Raw genomic sequence first — 18698 nt, forward strand, 5'->3', positions numbered from 1 at the left:
GGTATCATAGCCACCAGGAAAGATTTTGGCATTTATTCTGAGGACCATGAGAAAGCATAGACGGTATTTTTAAGGCAGGTAGTGAGTGACAAGATCAGATTTATGGTTTATAATATCCACTGGCTGCCGAGGAGGGGGCCATGGTAAGGGCTGATGTGAATAGGCCGCTTGTTGTCGGCGGTAATCCTGGTGGAAGATGAGGGCGACTGGGCCTGGGAGAGTGGGCAGTCAGGATGAAAGGAGGGTTTCTGATGTAAGAAGTATTTATGAAGTAAGAGCCGCAGGTCTTGGAATTGATTTGGCCTGGAGGTGAGTGAGGGGTGTCGAAGACGACTCCCAGGTTCCCTGCTCGCACTGCTGGAGAGGTGGGCGTGCTGTTAGGGTGAGTGAGAGCTGTGGGGACCCACTGATCAAGCAGGACGAGCAGCAGCTGACTACTGAAGTGTGACGGATCAGAAAGAATACGATAGAAACGTAGAAGAAGTAGGCCCATTGCCCTGCAACAGTTCAGCTACTGTGTAGAACTCAGCAGAAGAAGCTCCCAAGTGGAGGGGATTCGATTCCTGAATTACCGAAGGGACTTGTACTGAATTAGCTGTAGGAAGCCCTTCTTTCTGAGCAGTTGGAGTGGTGGGAAACCCACTGTGTCACAAGGCAAAGTCATCCCAGTTGTAGACAGCTCTAATCGACAGGATGACACGATTATTCAAATTGACCCAGAGTATTTCATTTACTTTAAAAGATTGATGTCTTGTTGACACAGCATCTTTAGGTAACAAGCATTAATGCTTTACCTTTTTTTTAATAACCTGGTTACTAACCTAATAGGCCAAATGTGTTTAGTTTGCAGCTTTGCTGTTGGTGTTGCTTGTACAATACAAACATGACGCAGTCAAGGAGCAGTGAGTCCTGTCTGTCGGCAGAGGTACCGCTGACGTTCAAAGTGAGACAGCTATGTAAACAGTCGTTATTCAACACTAGCTTGATTGATTGTCCCTGTTCTCAAAACATATACAGAGTAACTTAAACAGAAAAGGCATTTTACATTGTTTTATAGCTCTAAAAATTAGTTGCAGTTATTACTTTCAGTTTTAAATCATGCAGTTAACATTTAATCATGCAATCTGTTAATCCCTAAATATTGCCATCGTGTGGCAAGGCAGGCAGGCCCAATGCTGTATGAGAATAGTAAACGTACGCAGGCTTTAACAGTTTTTCCTAGGTTTATTTTTTAAAATATGTCTCTCTGCTTTTTATTGTTTTAATTAAGTGACATTTTCAAGGAAGAAATAAGCATTAACACACGACGGGTTCTGCCTGACTTAGCCAACATCTGTGCACCCAGGTGTGTGGCGGCTGAGTGTAGATAATGCCAGGACGTGCCCAGAGGATATGCACGTGGCTTACGAGTGCCCACCCCAGAGTGTCTTTTACATTTGTAGGTGACTTATGAGGAAACCCCTCACAGAGACATATTAAATATTAAAAGATACGATGATTTAAAGCTACTAGCATGCCAAGCAAGACTGTACTGTTGTAAATAAATCATTCCGATGAATTTTGATGGGTTGCTCAAAAGTTGATAAGTATAGATCATCTTTATTTCCCTCCTACAGTCGGGAGTCCTTCCCTGTCATTCTCTGCCCCCTTACTCCACAGCACATATTTACTGCCTGACATAATGTAACATATATTATTTCATTTATTAGTTTATGGTCTATGCTCCCCAGTAAGGTAAAAGCTGTATGAGAGGAGGGAAAGTGAGTCTGTCCCTGCTGTATCCCAGCACGTGTGATACGGCTTGGTGCATAGGCAGTCAATAAATAAATATGTAAATAATTAAAAGATACTTAAAAGGTCAAATATTTCTTGTGCCATAAAAAAGTGGTGATTATTAGAAAGGGGACAGGTTTTTATTTACCTCATTCTGAAATTTTTATATCACAGAATTTTTCCAAGTATTGTGTGGGCCTAAATATATTTGTGAAACTGTTTTGTAACATAAAGGAAATATATATATATAGTAAAGGTGTTCTAAAGATATAGAAACAGACATACAGTGAAGGTGCTGTGTCACCACTTGTTCAGTATCTTGCCTCCTCTCTGATCTCCTGTCATCATGTCTGCTCAGTTGTCTGGATATCTGGTGTGCCTTTGTCTTCCTGCCGTTTGTTCCGGCTTCCTTCTCTCCACCGCACCTACGTCGGGACCGCTGCTTCACTGGCCTCAGTCCTTTTTGATCAAAGAGCCTTCATCAGCAGGTGGGAGGAAGCCATGGCCCTTAAATGAACGCCATCCATTTGGCTCTCTGAGATGTGTTCTTTGTAGAGCTTGCCTCTACACACCACATGTATTTATTACGCTGTACATCACCAGTGTTCTAAAAGGTATAATAAGACAGCTCATTTCTTGTGTTTTATAATTCTTCTAATGCAAGACCAAGTCAGTCTGGTAAATTAATGGTTATTTAAGAAATGGACATTAAAGTGGAAAACACTTTCACTATTGTAAGAGGTCAGAGATAGATTCTGCACCTTGATTCATGACAATTAGTAGCATGCTTTGTTATATAAGGCAAGTCAACTCTTGGGGCTTAATTAAAGCAGAGCCAACTCTAAGCCAACTCCACCTTGGGCCAGGTTGTCCTCAAAGACGTCGGCCTTCAACGCTTCCCTCTGACGGCTCGTCTTCCTCCCGGGCTCCTGTGACTTGGCGTCTGGGACTGTTTGCTGTCAGCTACACCACTTTTGTAGCCTAAGGTTGAAAGAGCTGTCCAGAATACTATCTTTTGTTAAGATGTATTATTTTAATATCCTTGAGCTAATGACAAATAAATAATCTGATAGAATAAAAAAATATTATGCTAGTTGTTGATGAAGTTAATTCACTTAAGCTTAGCAAATATTTATTGAATACTCACTGCTAACCAGGCTCTTCAGGGACTGATAAATAAATGCATAAGAATAATATACAGACCCTACATTTATGTAAGGGGTATAGCATCTGGTGAGAATTACAAAAAGGAGCCCCCTGGGAGATGGATTGCAGAAAGGTGCCAACTCTGGGCCTGTGTGGTCTGCACCAGAACACAGGGCTTGGGGACCTCGGCTCCTGGGTGTCTCCCTCCTTCCCTTCAGCCAGCTACCTCAGTATTCTGCACCAGCTGGACGACCAGATGAGGCGGCCTGGGGGTGAGTAGTGGGGGAAGGTGACATGTTGAGGGCACAAACCTAAGTAAATAAGACAGGTTGCCTACGCTCAGGAAGGCTCTGTACCTACCTAGTATATTAATGGGCATCAGATCTTGGAGTCTGCAGCCTCCTTCCACCAGACGCCATTACCAAAATACGTCCAATCTATTTCTAAGGACAGGAAGCATTCTATAAAGATCAGAGCCACCCACGCTTTGAATAGCTACTCAGATAATCTTTGCTTATAAATAGAAAAGAAAAGGTCAAACTTTGAATAAACAGATTAATAGAATTTGAGATGCAAAGAACTAAAGCTAAAATACAAGGTCAGCATTTCAAAGATACAGTTAAACAAAAGAAAAAATATGTGGGTATTATAAGAGAAATGCCCTCATGGAAAGAATGGCAGTTTTTTTATTTTCTAAATAAATTGACTTTGGAACACCAGGAATAAGTAATTCCTATAGGTTATAGTGTTTTGTTAACACATTGGGCAGCCAACTTGCATACCACCATCCTAGAAACAGAGGAGCATTTTTTATAATTTTTACAATGTAGGATAATAGAAACCACAGGCATATTGATCTCTTTACACCAATAAAAGGAAGTAAGCCTTTAACAGGAAATAATAGATCTTTTCTTCTGCCGAACTTAACCCAGAAGCTCTACTATTCTTGGATTTTTTTTCCTATTTTATTGTCAAGTTCCAATGTCTAAATTCAACCAACATAGTTTTTGCTCGCAAAGATGGTGAAAAGCCTCTGGGCAAGTAACTTTTAAGCAGAATTTTAATTTTTACCCTGTCAACTGTGTACTATGTTATATATATTTTAGGCACTTTTCATTTCATCCCAATGCCTTGGTTCTGCCCACGGGGCAAGTGAGTATTGATTGTGAACGACTGGATAGAGGGATAGGCAGAGGACCATGCAGGACAGAAGGTTGTTCACTGCATGTTCCCTGGTGCTCAGGGTGGAGTACCACTTATTACACCCTGGGCATCAGAATGTCCTGCCTAAATGATTTCACATGATCTGCAGTAAAGGGCATGTAGGAGGGAGATTCGCTATGCAGGGAAGTTGAAGGGACAATGACATAATTAAAGTGTGCTAGACGTGGACATAGACAGTATCCTTAATCCACCTGATTTGGGAGGTGGTGTTATTCCCATTTCACATAAATGGAAAGTAAAGCCTAGAGAAGTTGAGTAACTTCCTCACTGTTGCAAAGCTATTAAATGGCGTGGTTGGGATTTGACCTGAGCCGCTGTCTCTCCAAAGCCCTTGAGGTGCCAGGTGCATCTGCTGGCTCACAGCTCTCCACCCCGACCCCTCTTGGAGCTACAGACTCTTGACAAACTTTTTTGTCACTGTTTACTTTTGGTGGGTCGTGCTCACTTGGATAGTTTTCTCTGAATAAGAGTAAGCAGTCATTTTCTCCTTGCTGGGTGAATGTGATGGAGCCCTCTCCCATTTGTGTACCCATCTGAGATAACATCTCTGGAGTTTGACTTTATTTAAGGTATGAGAAGTTTTTTTCCTAAGTAAATATCTTGTAGTAGACTCATTCCAAGAAATATACCAGCATTAACATTTTTAGATTATGTCAACCTACAGTACTTTCTACGAGGAATGTAGATAATATTTTTTAAGCTCTTTGATTGCTTAGTGGAAACATCATTAAAATCTTCTTTAAAGATGGTCATTACAGATGATGTTTTTCACATGTGGTTACAAATGTGTGCTGTCGGCAATGGGCAAAAAACAGGTTAGAAAAGCAGATGTCATTTCCCCAAAGCTCTTGATCTAGAGTCTTAGCTTGACCCCCTGAGGCATCGAGCTTCAAGGGTTGAGGAAATTAAAAGCCAGAAGTATCTCAGGCAGGACTGATGCTGGGGATACGCTGATGAATTTACGTTGAGAAAGTATACCGATAAACTGTAAAATAATAGTAGCAGTAGAGATTTAGAGCAGATTTTAGTTGAAGAATTGAAATTGACATTACCAACTCTTGTTTGAAATGTTGCCAGAGAGCATGGAGACAGGAAAATTTCTCTTGGTTTAACTGGATCATTTCCTGGAAGATGGTTTACAAGATATCTTCTAGTGTTTATTTGAGTGTTTTCAACTGTCTCTAAAAGAAACTTTTTCCTTTTGACTATTATGTAACATTACTAATAATGAAACTAAATTAAGGAATGATCATACCTAAACCTGATTTTCTTTTTTACTTAATAGTTCATCTTTACATTAAAATTTTTGAAATAGAATCATCTCTCCTTAATCTCAGACTTTTCACATCTCAAATATTTGAGTAATATTATCAAGTTCTTTTTCACCCCCTCACATAAGTTAGGGTATGTCAAGTAACACATGTTTAGTTTTTTAATCTCTTTCCTTACAGTCCTAAGTATGTTTAGTTTGATTAAGTTGTAGGGTCAGGAGGACAGCTAAACTCCACTTAGGTTTTCCCTTCAAGCAATTGAAACAAAACAGAGCTTTAAAAAATTCTTAAAATCTTAAATCACACACTCAAAATAATGGGAATTTCGGCACCACATTCATTTTTGTCTTCCTTTTCGTGCCTGTGCTTTTTTCACTTTGGGATTTTATTAAAATACTACAGGAGCCTTATATACCGGGCTTCCTAAGACAAATAATACGTTATGTTGGGTATTAACCAGTAAGACTAATTTCTCCTACTTTTGTCTTTCTCGAGTTGAATGGACAGGAGAGAGAGCAGTTCTAGCAATAATGACAATAATGAGAATCCCAGTAATACTGCTGCGAGCATGTGTGGAGTGTGTGTCCTGTGCCGGGTACTGAGCGAGGCGAGGTGCGTGCATTACCTCAGTCAGTTCTCTCAGCGGGCCAAGGGGCGCGTCAGTAACTTACTGCCCCAGGTCACAGTGGCGACTGGTAGAACTAGGATTCAGGGTCAGGCGCTCTGACTCATCTTGTGTGGGCTGGTAATCTCTGAAACTCCTGTTTCGGGTTATACCAGGAAGCTTTTGCTTTGGAAGTAGTTGCCTTCGTATTCCACTGTATCTTCCCCCTGCTCTCTTATAGTTTTTGGTAATTGAGTTGCCTTGTCATGAACACATTGATGCTCAAAGAAGACATTGCTGTGCACTGGGAGCAAGATAGCATATGCTGAAAGGTGGTATATGCTAACTAGAATTGATAAGGTATCAATTGCCTGACATACAGTAAAGGGGTTTTACAGCAAAATAAGAGCTGTTGAATGAGAATGCATGAATGCGGAGCACGTTTGGTGCTTTGCAACATACTCGTTGGCAGAGACCTTTTCTTGCACAGCGTAACAGGAATAAAGGAGGAAAGCATGTCATGGAATCAGACTTAGAGTTTAGTGTCTCTAGGATTACGACATAGTTGCAATAATAGAGGTAAATGGCAACCAGGAATAATAGCCAAGTAAATAGAATCCCTAATCTTTGGTTTGTTTGGATCTTTACTCAACGTAGCCTCCGAAATAGCTGAGCGCTTTTTAGAAGAAAGAAATGGAAGAGAGCACCTGCGTTCTCAAGGCTAAGACCTCCCTTTTGTAAATGCACGGATTTTTCTAAGAGGGTGTGTACATGTTTAATGTGTGGGTGTGTTTGTTTAAGGAAGACATTGCCCTTCAAAAGGCACAATGTTTTGTAACCCAGAAATGTAATTGTAAATGGAGTTATTAAATCTGATGATAAATTAAAATAAACTAATTTGTAAACAGAGCAGGCATGTGGGGCTCCACTTACTGGGTCAGCTGCTATCTAGCAGGAAGCTCAGACAGTCAGCTTCAGTCCAGTCAGTGACCCCAGAGATGCAGTCTCATATTTGAACAGCGAAGGTATTAACCCAACTTAGGGGGCAGTAGATTTTTTTCAGTTCAAAGGAGGAAAGGAATTTCACTTTCTGGCTGATATCCTCGTTTTCCCAGGAACTGAATGTAGATAGTGGGAATCCACCTTTAGAAAAAGGTGTGGGTAACCACAGCCTTGTACAGAGAAAAACTTCAAAGCAGAGAAGGTAAGCCATACAGTTGCCCTAGGCTTGGGAGAGACAGATCTGGAATGAGAGTTCTGATCTCATAAAATTCACTTTTGACTTTTCAAACTGCCAGGCAAGCCTTTGACTATAATTCTTAATCAGTCTGAGCTGAGTTTGGCACATATATTTATTTTAGCATAAAAAATAGCCATTAACTATTACGATGGATTTTTAGAATTGATAGTGGTGTTGGGAATACACAAACACTCCTTTCCAGATCTGTATAGATAATCTAGTTTTTGATATATCCCAGTTATTTTTGTTTGCTAACAGAGGACGGGGGTAATAATAACACAGTCAGCAGAACATCTGGATGAATCAAAGACTCTATCTTAGTACTTTTGGTTTCTCTTTTTTTTAATTATAGTCAAGTATATATAACATAAAATTTACCTTTTTAACCTTTTTTTTTTTTTTTGAGGAAGATTGGCCCTGCGCCAACATCTGTTGCGAATCTTCCTCTCCTTTTTTTTTTCCTCCCCAAAGCTCTAGTACGAAGTTGTAGAGCTGTAGCTCTTCTATTTGGGATGCCACCTCAGCATGGCTTAATGAGTGGTGAGTAGGTCCGAGCCCAGGACCCAAACCGGCAAATCCCGGGCCACCGAAGCGGAACACAGGAACGTAACCACTACGCCACCAGGCCAGCCTCTGCCTTTTTAAGCATTTTAAATGTACAGTTCAGTGGCATTCACAATGTTGTCTATTAACAATCTTGTGTAACCATCACCACTATCCATTCCAGAACTTTTCCATCATCCCAGTGATCTCTTCTTGATAAACCCTTTATCACAGCTGCTAACAGGTAAAAAAAATGGATTGATTTTAGTTACATCTCTTATTTCTTTCTTTTAATAGATGAACAGTTATCTCTTAAAAAGCAGATGGCAAAAAGTACAGAAAAGCAAAGCAAGCAATGATTCAGTAACTGGGTAGTTAGCTTGTGATTGTGAGTTTGATGATAATATCCTAAATACTTAATCATAGACCAATGTTTTGGAATTCAACACTTGCAAAAACAAAGCAACTTCATCCTTCAGCTCTTAAACTAGGAAGTCAGTTTTCATAAACCTTTGGATCTGATTGTTATTGTTACCAGTTATGGAGCATTTTCCATGTGTTAAATGCACTGTCTTACTTAATCCTTGTAACAGTTTAGCAAAGTAGATGACATTATGCCAATTTTATGATCTTCAAACATCATACTTAACTCTAACATTTTACCTTTACTCAGATTGCTTGTAGCAGAAATGAGACTTAGGAAGTCAAGTGACTGGTCTGAAGTCCCTTAAGTTGTTGGTTAACTCACCAAACTCTTGCTCTATCTATCAGGATATAGTGCCTTCTTTAGAGGCATCTCATGTTTTGTTTAGAAAGGGAAGAATTTATCTTTCCTCTCTATTCCTCCTTGACAACCCTTCAAAGGAAAACTTTTGAATAGTCAGAAGAGGAGAATTAGACTGAAATTTTAAGTTATAAGATGCAATACTGAACCAGACAATGTTGCATTCAGCCTCAAATCCTACCCCGCACAGTGCCCCCGCGGCTGTCATTACTCTCTGGTTTTCATGCTCAGGCCGTTGTCCCCGTAGGGCCCCCAGCACATGTCCTTTTTGGAGCCTAAGGCTCTTCTTGGTCCACCAGACTGTCCCCTGAATAATGATACCCGTGGGTCTTAAATATAAACCTGACTGACTAACATTAATTTTAACTAAGTACCAGTGCTGTGTCTGAAACGTAAGAGTATGATTGGCTTTAGCTCTGATTTTAAAAGAACTGGTGAATTATTTTAGGCTTTGAATGCCTGGCCAGTCCTAATAGATGTCAGGAGTACATCCCCCCGACCCCCAAATATGGAGCACCCAGGACATCCCTCCTGGACAACCTTGGACACACACCCAATCCATGAACTTCCATTGCACCTCTGAAATCCACAAACAGAAGAGGGTTTCTTTCCCTGATTCCACAAGCTACTGAGACAATCCCATCCTGCTTCCTGCCGCACCCACCATCACACCTCCTCTCGCCCCCGGGCCAGGACTATGAGGCAGTGAACCAGGACCACTCTCCTTTCTTCCCCAGTGAACTTGGAGACAGGAAATCTGACATTAAAGCTTGCTTGTATATCACCCAAACTTTATGAATCTGAGGAAAGACATAGTCATTTAAATTAAAAAAAAAAAAAAAACCTGCTTCTAGTCCAAATCCTGGGTCTAGAAAGTTGGTCCTTAATCAAACAAAAATATCAGTATCTCCTTGGCATCACTAAATCCCTTTTTAATAACTTGTGAACTGATCTTTTTATCAACGGGGAATCTTCTTGAAAGAAATAGAACCAACTTAGATTTACCAAGAAGAAAAGGAATTTTTTGGAACAATACGGAGGCAGACACAGAATCAAAGGGAGAAGTCAAACTAATGCTCAGCTTCAGGGGTCGAGGGAAGAAACAGATGTGTTCTTCAGGCGCTGGTGCCAGGATGAATCCGTTCCAGTCATCTTCCGACTTTTGATCATTCTGCTGCAGATGCAAATTCCAGGAAGAACACATTTGGCTGGCCTAGCTGGGCAGAGTGAGGGCAGGGAGGCCCTTCGGCCAGCAGCTCCAGCAGGCCGCACTCCGTGGGACGGCAGCAGGGGCCTGCCTGTGTATGGGAGGGGTTCAGCAGTGTCCTTGCTGCTCCAGTAGAGAACCACTGCTTTAAAGTCAAGTCAGTCCTCTAACCAGAGGGAAATGGGTGCAGGGGCACAAGCAAGCAATATCCAGGAAGCTTTCCCCCCTCAGTCTGTCTCCCTGCTGTTCCTGGAGCTGGTTGTAATCCAGCCCCGTCTGTGGCTCAGCGGCCCTGTGTGGGTTCTCACTCACGTGGAGACCCTTTGCCCTCTGACAGCATGGTGTGCCCCCCCCAGCAGTTAATCAGTCACTCCCTCTTTTGCACCATCTCTGTATCTTATATATGCTGTTGTTCTACATAAATAATTACGTACTTCCATGGTCTTCTCCCCAAATAATGAACTTCTAGAAAACAGAAATCATGTCTTACTGCTATCTGTGTGCCTGGTGCCTCTAGCACACAGTGCTTGGCACACAGGTACTCAGTACATTTTATTTTTCATAAATGTGTGAGCAGACTCTCCGTCTTAAATGAGTAGGGCATGAGAATGGTCCTGCTCAGTGTAGTGTGCCTGGAGCTTGCAGCCAGAGGGGCGTCCATTCAGCAGCCCTAAAGGAGGGAGCATGCCAAGTCTGTGGGGAGTCGATATCTCAGCAGTGTCCATCCCCCTCTCCACTAAGAATCACCCTAGGAAGACCCCACTTCCGTAAAACTCGTGACATCCCTGCAGACCACTCGCGCCTGGACTGACTTCCTGGTCTTTTCCCTGGAGAAGGAGCTCCCCCTGACTGAGGTCTGACTGTAGTTCTCAAGCTTGGAACAGTCAGAATTGCCACGAGAGAAGCTCTTAAGATGTGGTGCTGAGCTTTGCTCACTAAAGAGTCAATAATGGAAACACAAAGCATGTTTCCCAGGGGGTGTCTAGTAATCAGAATGTGCTCTGCTTCTTTTTTTTAAAATAGAAACACTGTTGCTAACCTCTGGGAGACTTCTGAGCAAGTTGGTAGTCACAGTGTGCACCCTTCCGTTCACAGCTCTATGGTTTGTGTCAGCTTCCCTTCTAGCCTCCTTCCCCTCCTCCTCCAGATTTTAAGGCTATTTTCCTGCCAAATCCACTTGATCCTTTTAGGTGCTTTTCCAGCCAGCTGTGTCATCTCTCTTGGGGCTTGGTAATTATAACCTTGAACAGTGTTCCAAAGAAATCCTACTTTTGTTTCATAAGATTGTTTTCTATTTCACTTGAGAAACAAATATTTTTTAGTTTAGTTAAATAGAAAATCCATACATCTTTCTTGCTCAATATTTTTCAAGTTATAGTTGCGAGTTGAGAAGAACTGCATCTCATTTTTCCATGTGGCTCGGTCTCCTTGGGTCCTTTTGAGCAGTGGTTCTCACAGTGCACATCCGGGTCCCCCAGGGGACTTGTTACAGCACCGACAGCTGGGCCCAGCTCCTGCTGCATTAGGTCTGGGGAGGGGACCCAGAATTTGTATTTCTAGCAGGTTCCCAGGTGATACCCTTGATGTTGGTCTGGGAACTACAGCCCTAGAACCACTAGATTATACATTTCTATAAGGCAGAGTCTTAGTAATTTTTATACATAGAATCTTCCTAATAAATAATATGTGATCTTTTTGCCTGCCTTAAATTCACATTAGGAACTCAGGTACAGATAGAATGAGTGAGTGAGTGAATGAATGAATGATTGAAAGAAAAAACTCTTACAAGGATTCTATTATAGTTACTTCATCCATTCTTTTTTGCTTTCACTAAATTTCGATACCACACAACCAGTTTTATTTGATTGGCCACCCTTGGTTGGTGTTAAGCAATATATGAAACAGACTCAAAGAGGAGATGTAACTATTCTACTTCTCTTCCAAGGCTTAAAATAATTCTTTTTTTTAATTGCCCCGATAATCCCCTGTATTCTTGAAATTAAATGATACACAGGCCATTTCACCCCAGGCACTTGGTAGAGGGCCCAGGACAGGATTCAGACTTTGCCAAACTAGCCTAGAGGAATAGTCAAACTGCCAACCAGTTGCTCTCAGTCTTGTTTTCAAATTGTATTAGTTGTACATCCAGACGGGCACTTAAAAGGTTAAGGAGTTCATGCCAAGAGTATGTTGATATTTCAATGAAGGTCTGGTTAGATTGTATATTATATATTACAAAATAACAGGGTGTGGACTTGCAGCTTGGTACACGTATTGAACTCATCCTGGGGCTGACAGAATTTTTCCTTGGTGAAAGCATAGTAATATGCATAGTTACGAGCTTCTTAAACATGTAAGGGCTTCTGTTTGCAAGGGGTTACCACAGATACTTGGAGGCCACCCAGAAAACATCCTTAAGTGCAAAACTCTTAGGCACTTTTTTCTCCCACTATTATGCCTAGAGAAGAACTCCAGCAGCAACCACGCGTGGCCGAGCATTGTGCCCTGAGAGGAAGAGGCTTTTGGTCATGACATGACTGCCTGTCCCAGTCATGGTTGGGCAGAGCCATTTGCCAGGACCAGTTCCTGCCTTTTCAGCAGAGACTGCTCCCACTCTTCTGCATTCTCTGTCTCCAGGGATAGCTACATAGTTGAGACTGCTCGTAAAGTATGCATACTCCATAGTTTGGAAACGGAATGGCCCAAAAAGCAATGGACATTTTGGCTTTGTCTTAAAGGCAATAAGGGGACAATTAATAAGTTGAGTCCACATAGCCCTGGGTGACATCAGGAAGCTATTAGACTTTTTTCCCCCAGAATTTCTACACACATTTGGGTTTTGTCATATCCGGGATGTTGACATGTAAATATGGACCTTTCTAGAATGTGTATTATTTTACAAAATTCTGGGGCATGAGGCAATATATCACAGTGTTTTAAGAGCATGGGCTCTGGAACCAGACTGCCAGGTTCAACAAAAAAACATAAGAGTGTGTGACCTCTTGTGCTCCATTTTCTTATGTGTAAGATATGTTCCTCACAGGTGTGTTTTAAGGCTCAGATGAGTTAATACTCTTAGTCCAGTGCCTGGCACACAGTAAATGCCCAACAGGTAGCTGCCATTACCACTTTGTTGTTTGTGTTGATGGCGGTCTTTCCAATAAACCCTTTCTAGACCAGTTGTCTGTGGGTCAAGTCCTCATGCCTGGGATCTTTATCCCCACTGTATTTCCAGCTCTATTTCAGCAGTCACTGGAGAGAAGAGCACCTAGTACAATCTGGAAACCTTTACTGCTTCAAGAGTCAGTCTTGGAATCCTTTTGATATAATTTATTTTAGTCAGGCCTAGAATAATTGCCTTAGTACTTCAAAGTTATGAAACATGCTAGTCTGAGCAGAGCGGTCAAGACGAAAATGTTCTGGCTTGTACCAACTTTTATTAGCCCATTTGCCTCTCATGTAAAATGAGGACAAAAATAAATTAAATCATCATTCTTTAACTACTCATTATATATTCTCTATTCCTCTGAGTGCAACAAGTAGATAAAACTCACTACTTGTTTTCCTTTTTATGCACACACAATGTGAGTCCTAATGCAACTTTGTCTTTCTTAAATTGCTGTTGACACTTGTCTCTTTTGAGTTGTCATTTGTTTGTTTCAGTCCTTTTGGCAAAGTCAGTCCATTTCCTCCCCCCAGTTGAGGTGATCTCCACAGTGAAATATGTTTCAAATGCAGAGTTTGTAAACTCCACTCACTTGTGGATGTAACAGCTCCAGCCTGGTTCCCTGGGGCTCCTAAGAAATTGCAAGTCTAGTCATCACCCTTTGAGGATTAAGACTTGAAGACAAAGGGGACATCTTTGTCAGCTTTTTTTGAAAAATCAAAGAGCTCCTGGAATTTTTTGAGTATACACATATATAAAAGCTAACTTAATTTTTCTTATTTGTGGAATTGCCTAAACACATTGTATTTTTCTTTTATTCTCTGTGTAGAGGTTAGTTCATGTTGACACTTGCAAAACATTTCAATCTAATTAAAGCAAGGATACCGTAACAGCATACCAAGAGAATTCCTGCCCCGCCAACTATTCTTTATGCTTTCGGGTCCTGATTTCCTCCTTTTTGAACCTTTATCTTTAACAATCACATAACATCCCAAATTACCAAACCATTTAGCTCTGATCAAATTTTATTTAAAAATACCGTGAGTGTATATGTTTTTCTCTTGTTGCCACAATTGCCATTCTCTGAGATGCAGGAAGGGTTGAAGATTGGAAATTGGAGAAGGATGTGTGCTAGTTCCATTTGTCTGGCGAGGACAGAGCGAGGGCTTATTTACGTTGGCAGTAGGTCGAGTTGAAATGAACCACTTCAAAGGGACAGCAGGGCCATGCTTAACTGAATAGGTTGGCTGTAAATAAATGGGTTTTACCTTCTGACAGTTCTAGTCATTTAATTATAAACGACCAGTCATTTAATTACAGAATGTTTCAAATATTAAAAGGAAGAAAATGGTGTAATAGGTTAACACCTTTGATTAAAAGCCACGTTTAAATGTTTTCCTTACAACTGTTCTCTGCATTCAGAAAGAAACCTGGCACATAGGGATGCATGAAACCTGATTTATTAATCAGATTGCATCTGCTTAAGTACTAGCCTACATTTAGAAGATCCGATGTGAAATGTGCTACTTTCACAGTCATCCAAGACTCAACATTTCTATCATTAGTGACACAGCTGGACCAGAGGAGAGGCCGTCTTTCATCTGTAGAGATTATTTTACTGTAAAAAGAAAATTGTGTTTTGAACTTTAGTTTTGCAAATAAAGACATAGCAATGAAATTCTCTTCCATTAGCTGCGCCCTATTTCTCAGATATTCCCTAAGATGGAGATACTAGAACTTGAACCTGAATGAGGATGAAAATATCTTGGTCTACAGGTGAAAATATCACAATATTCTCACAATATTCTCTGAGCTTCTCTAGGTCTGGTTAGTGGCTTACAAGTAGCGTTTGGAGCTGCTACTGTTCTTACGTCCACCACACAAACCAATCTGGACTGTTTCCCACACGGTCGCCCTCCCTGGTGAGAATGACCACAACTGCGTGTCCAGTCCTGGGCCCACCCTCTGGACTCTGCGTGCTCACTGCTGACTGAGGCCCGGGTGCCTGCACGTGGAGCACGCCCGGCACTCAAACGTGACGAGCTCTTGGTTTTCCTCCTGCGCTCCGGCTCAGTCACCCTCCCCATTCCTGGTCACCCTGGCTCCGAGCCTCAGTCTTCCCGCGTGGTCGTTCTTCTCCCAGCGTCTCTTCCACCCTTAGTGGTCAACATACATTTTGCATTTTCCCCCCGTTGTGCCTTTCTTATGTCATCCTCTCCATCTGAAAGGCACTAATTTTGAATCTAAATCTTTCCCAGCTGTTTAAGTTTCTACTCAGAAACCACCCTTCCATAATGCCCTCTGCATCTCTCCATTGGAACTCATTTTTCTCTGTTCTCTCACTGATGCGCTTTGTGTGCTAGTAACATTCACAGTTTAGTTTTTCCCAAAGATTGTGTGTTGAAAATTTTCAAATATTCAGCAAAGTTCAATGAATAGTACAGCAAACACTCATGTACTTGTCATTTAGATTCTACAATTAACATTTTGCTCTATTCACTTTATAACATACGTCCATTTCTCCACCCACCCATCAATCCATCATATATGTATTATATCTATTATATCTTTTTTCAAAGCAAGTTGCAGACATCAGTATATTTTACCCCTAGACACTTTTGCATGCATGGCATTAACCTAGAGTTCAATATTTGTTTTCTTTTTTAGGTAAAATTTATATACAGTAAAATGCAGAAATCTTTAATACACCATTCGATGAATTTTGATGCATGTATACACCTTTATAACACATATCACTATCCAGATATAGAACATTAATTACCATCATACCAGAAAGTTCCCTTGTGTCCCTTCTCAGTCAATTACCATCTCCAGTCCCAAAGGCAGCCACTGTTCTGATTTTTTTCACCATAGATTAGTTTGGCCCATTTTTGAACTTCATATAAATGAAATCAAACAGTATGTGCTCCTCAGTGTAAGGCTTCTTGCATTTGGTGCACTGTTTTTGAGATCTGTCCATGTCGTCATGTGTATCAGTAGGTTCTTCCTTTTTGTTAGGAGTAGTATTCCATTTTATGAATAGACCACATATGTTTATCTATATCCTGTTGATGGGAACTTGTGTTATTTCCAGTTTGGGATTGTAAGGTCCTTATCTTTGTTGACATACTTTCATTTCTCTTGGGTAAATACCTGGGAGGAAATTGCTGAGTCATAGATTAAGTGTGTGCTTAGTTTTATAAGAAACTGCTGGACCTTTTTCTGAAGTGGTTGTATCATTTCACTCTTTCACCACTCAAGTATGACAATTCAGGTTGCCCACAGCCTTGCCTACATTTGGTGTTGTCAGTCTTTGTAGTTTTAGCCATTCTGGTGGGTGTGTTGTGGTGTCTCATTGTGGTTTCAGTTTTCTTTTCCCAGATGACAATGATGTTGAGTGTCTTCTCAGTGCCAGTTAGTTGTGTGTATTTATTTGGATGTCTTCTTTTGTGAAAAGTCTGCTCAAATCTTTGTCCATTGTTAAGTTTTTAAAATATGTTGATGATGAGTTGAAGGAGACCTTCATATATTCTGGATACCAGTCCTATGTGAAATGTATGTTATGTATTTCCTCCCATCCTGTCATTTGCCTATTCATTTTCTTAATGAAAATTGTTTCTTTTAAAGGGTGGAAATTTTTAATTTTGATGAAATCTAATATGTCAACTTTTTTTTCTTGTATAGTTATTGCTTTCTGTGTCCTAAGAAACCTTTGCCTATCCAAAGTCACAGAGATATTCTATATTTTCTTCTAGACACTATAATTTTAGCTTTATACTTAGGTCTGTGTCCATCTCATATTAATTTTTATATATGGTATGTGGTAGGGGTCAAGGTTAGTTTTTCCCCCATCTGGATGTCCAGTTCCCCACAGTTTACTTTTGTGATTGTGTCCTGCTCACCCTCGTATTGTGACTTAGCCTGTTTGTCTTCGAATGTGAATGACCTGGCCCGATCCTTTACACACCACAAATACTCAGTACATGTTACTTGAGTTGTATTAAAGATTTAGAGGATAACGGGACTCTGGGAATCTTTTAATGTCTCAGTGTTGGGATCCGTCCCCCAAATTAAATGCCAGTGTATACAGCCCTGTTCAAGCCTTGAGTTAGCATTATCTGCCAAGAATATAGGTTGAGGCAACAAGGTAGATTGCTTGAATCCTTGTCTTTGGCTTCTTTGGAGTGAAGAATGGAGATAAATTCAGCTTTTTATTGAATTGTTTATATATGCTAGACACGGTGCCTCATTGCTTTCCAAAACGTCTTCTTGTTTTAGCTTTGTATATTAGATGAGGAAATTTTAGTACCAGAGATTTTAAGTGACTTCCACGTTATACAATTAGCAAGTTGCAAAGCTAGGAGTTCTCCAAGATAGGAAAATCTGGAAGAAAGGAATAACTTGACTCTGATATAAAATTTCTGCAAAAGAATTAACACTTGAATTATTTTATTTTATTTTATTTTTTATTTTTTTTTAAGATTTTATTTATTTATTTATTTTTCCCCCCAAAGCCCCAGCAGATTGTTGTATGTCATAGCTGCACATCCTTCTAGTTGCTGTATGTGGGATGTGGCCTCAGCATGGCCAGAGAAGCAGTGCGTCGGTGCGCGCCCGGGATCCGAACCCGGGCCGCCAGCAGCGAGTGCGCGCACTTAACCGCTAAGCCACGGGGCCGGCCCCAGCACTTGAATGATTTTAAAATGTGTAGAACTTGATAATAAAACTTGATAAGTAATTAAACATACTAAATTCTGAATCAACCCAGTCAAAGATAACTAAAAAATTCACTCTTCTAACATCACTCCAAGTATATAGTAATATGTGCAAAGTAAAAACCCTTGGGAAACATATTTGGTCCTAAATCGCTATGCTAAGTGTTGATTAGATAGTAAAAATGCATTGAAATCATAAATAGCTTCAGGGCCCACACACTGCTCATGACCTTTTGTAATGTCCTCATAGTCAGGTTATGGAGCCGAGCTCTTATTTCAAATAGCCGGAATGTTCCCCTGGTGTACAGATTTGAATGTGTGTCTTTGGCCCTCCTCATTGTCTGCTGGAGAATGTGCTGGCTGATCTTTTCTTTGTTTGCAGGCATGCTTCAGAAGTGTCCTTCTGTTGATGACTTTGTAAGTGCCCTCGTTTCCGACTTGGATCTGGACTTCGAAACTTTCCTCATGGATTCTGAATGATGGAAACACTCAAATCTTTTAAATCAAGGTCATGTAGATATTAACTTTGTTGTAAATGCTACAGCTGTGCACGCTCGTTTCTGATTCAGTATTCATTTTTGTAATAACTTCTGAAAAACCTTAAACTGATGGAACTTGGAATAAATAATTTGTTTTAATTATGCTGGCTTTCAGCCTGTTTGGCAGTTCCTTGAACACATGGAAATCTACTCAGTAAACTAGTGAAAACTAGAGCATAGTTGTTAGATTTAAGGTATGAGCGTTTCCTTAGTCCAGCCACACCCCTGTTGAACTTTTCCTATTTCCATTGATTGTTAATTGGTTAAATTAGAGACTTAATTAAAAGCAAAATTATTTTAATTTGAAGCAGTCTTCAGAAAGATTACACATAAACTTCTTTTCAATGACTACCGTTTCTTAAGACCACTATACTAGGCTTTGAAAATGCACTCAGTGTAGTTAGTCACAGCGACCAAGAGACCAAGTATGGTGTCCAGAGTACTCGTCATTGTGACTGCATTGGGTTTCCCTGAGTATTTAGGCAC

General features: G+C 40.6%; 1 protein-coding gene across 2 annotated transcripts in view; it reads left to right on the top strand.

Annotated features, from left to right (window-relative positions):
• Positions 1–18314, top strand: part of MIPEP (mitochondrial intermediate peptidase) — a 176355-nt gene extending 158041 nt beyond the window's left edge. Inside the window, exon 19 of one of the 2 annotated variants that reach the window (XM_087436299.1) lies at positions 2132–2304. In XM_087436299.1, coding sequence (XP_087292425.1) covers positions 2132–2289 — 158 coding nt within the window. In that variant the 3' untranslated portion in view covers positions 2290–2304. Of the gene's footprint in view, positions 1–2131; positions 2305–18055 lie in introns of those variants that run through there. The other variant, XM_004435263.3, reaches the window with a different exon arrangement.
• The last annotated feature ends 384 nt before the right edge of the window (positions 18315–18698 follow it).

Source organism: Ceratotherium simum, chromosome 10 (genome assembly GCF_057802395.1).
Source record: "Ceratotherium simum simum isolate JZ-2026a chromosome 10, ASM5780239v1, whole genome shotgun sequence".
NCBI lineage: Eukaryota > Metazoa > Chordata > Mammalia > Perissodactyla > Rhinocerotidae > Ceratotherium > Ceratotherium simum.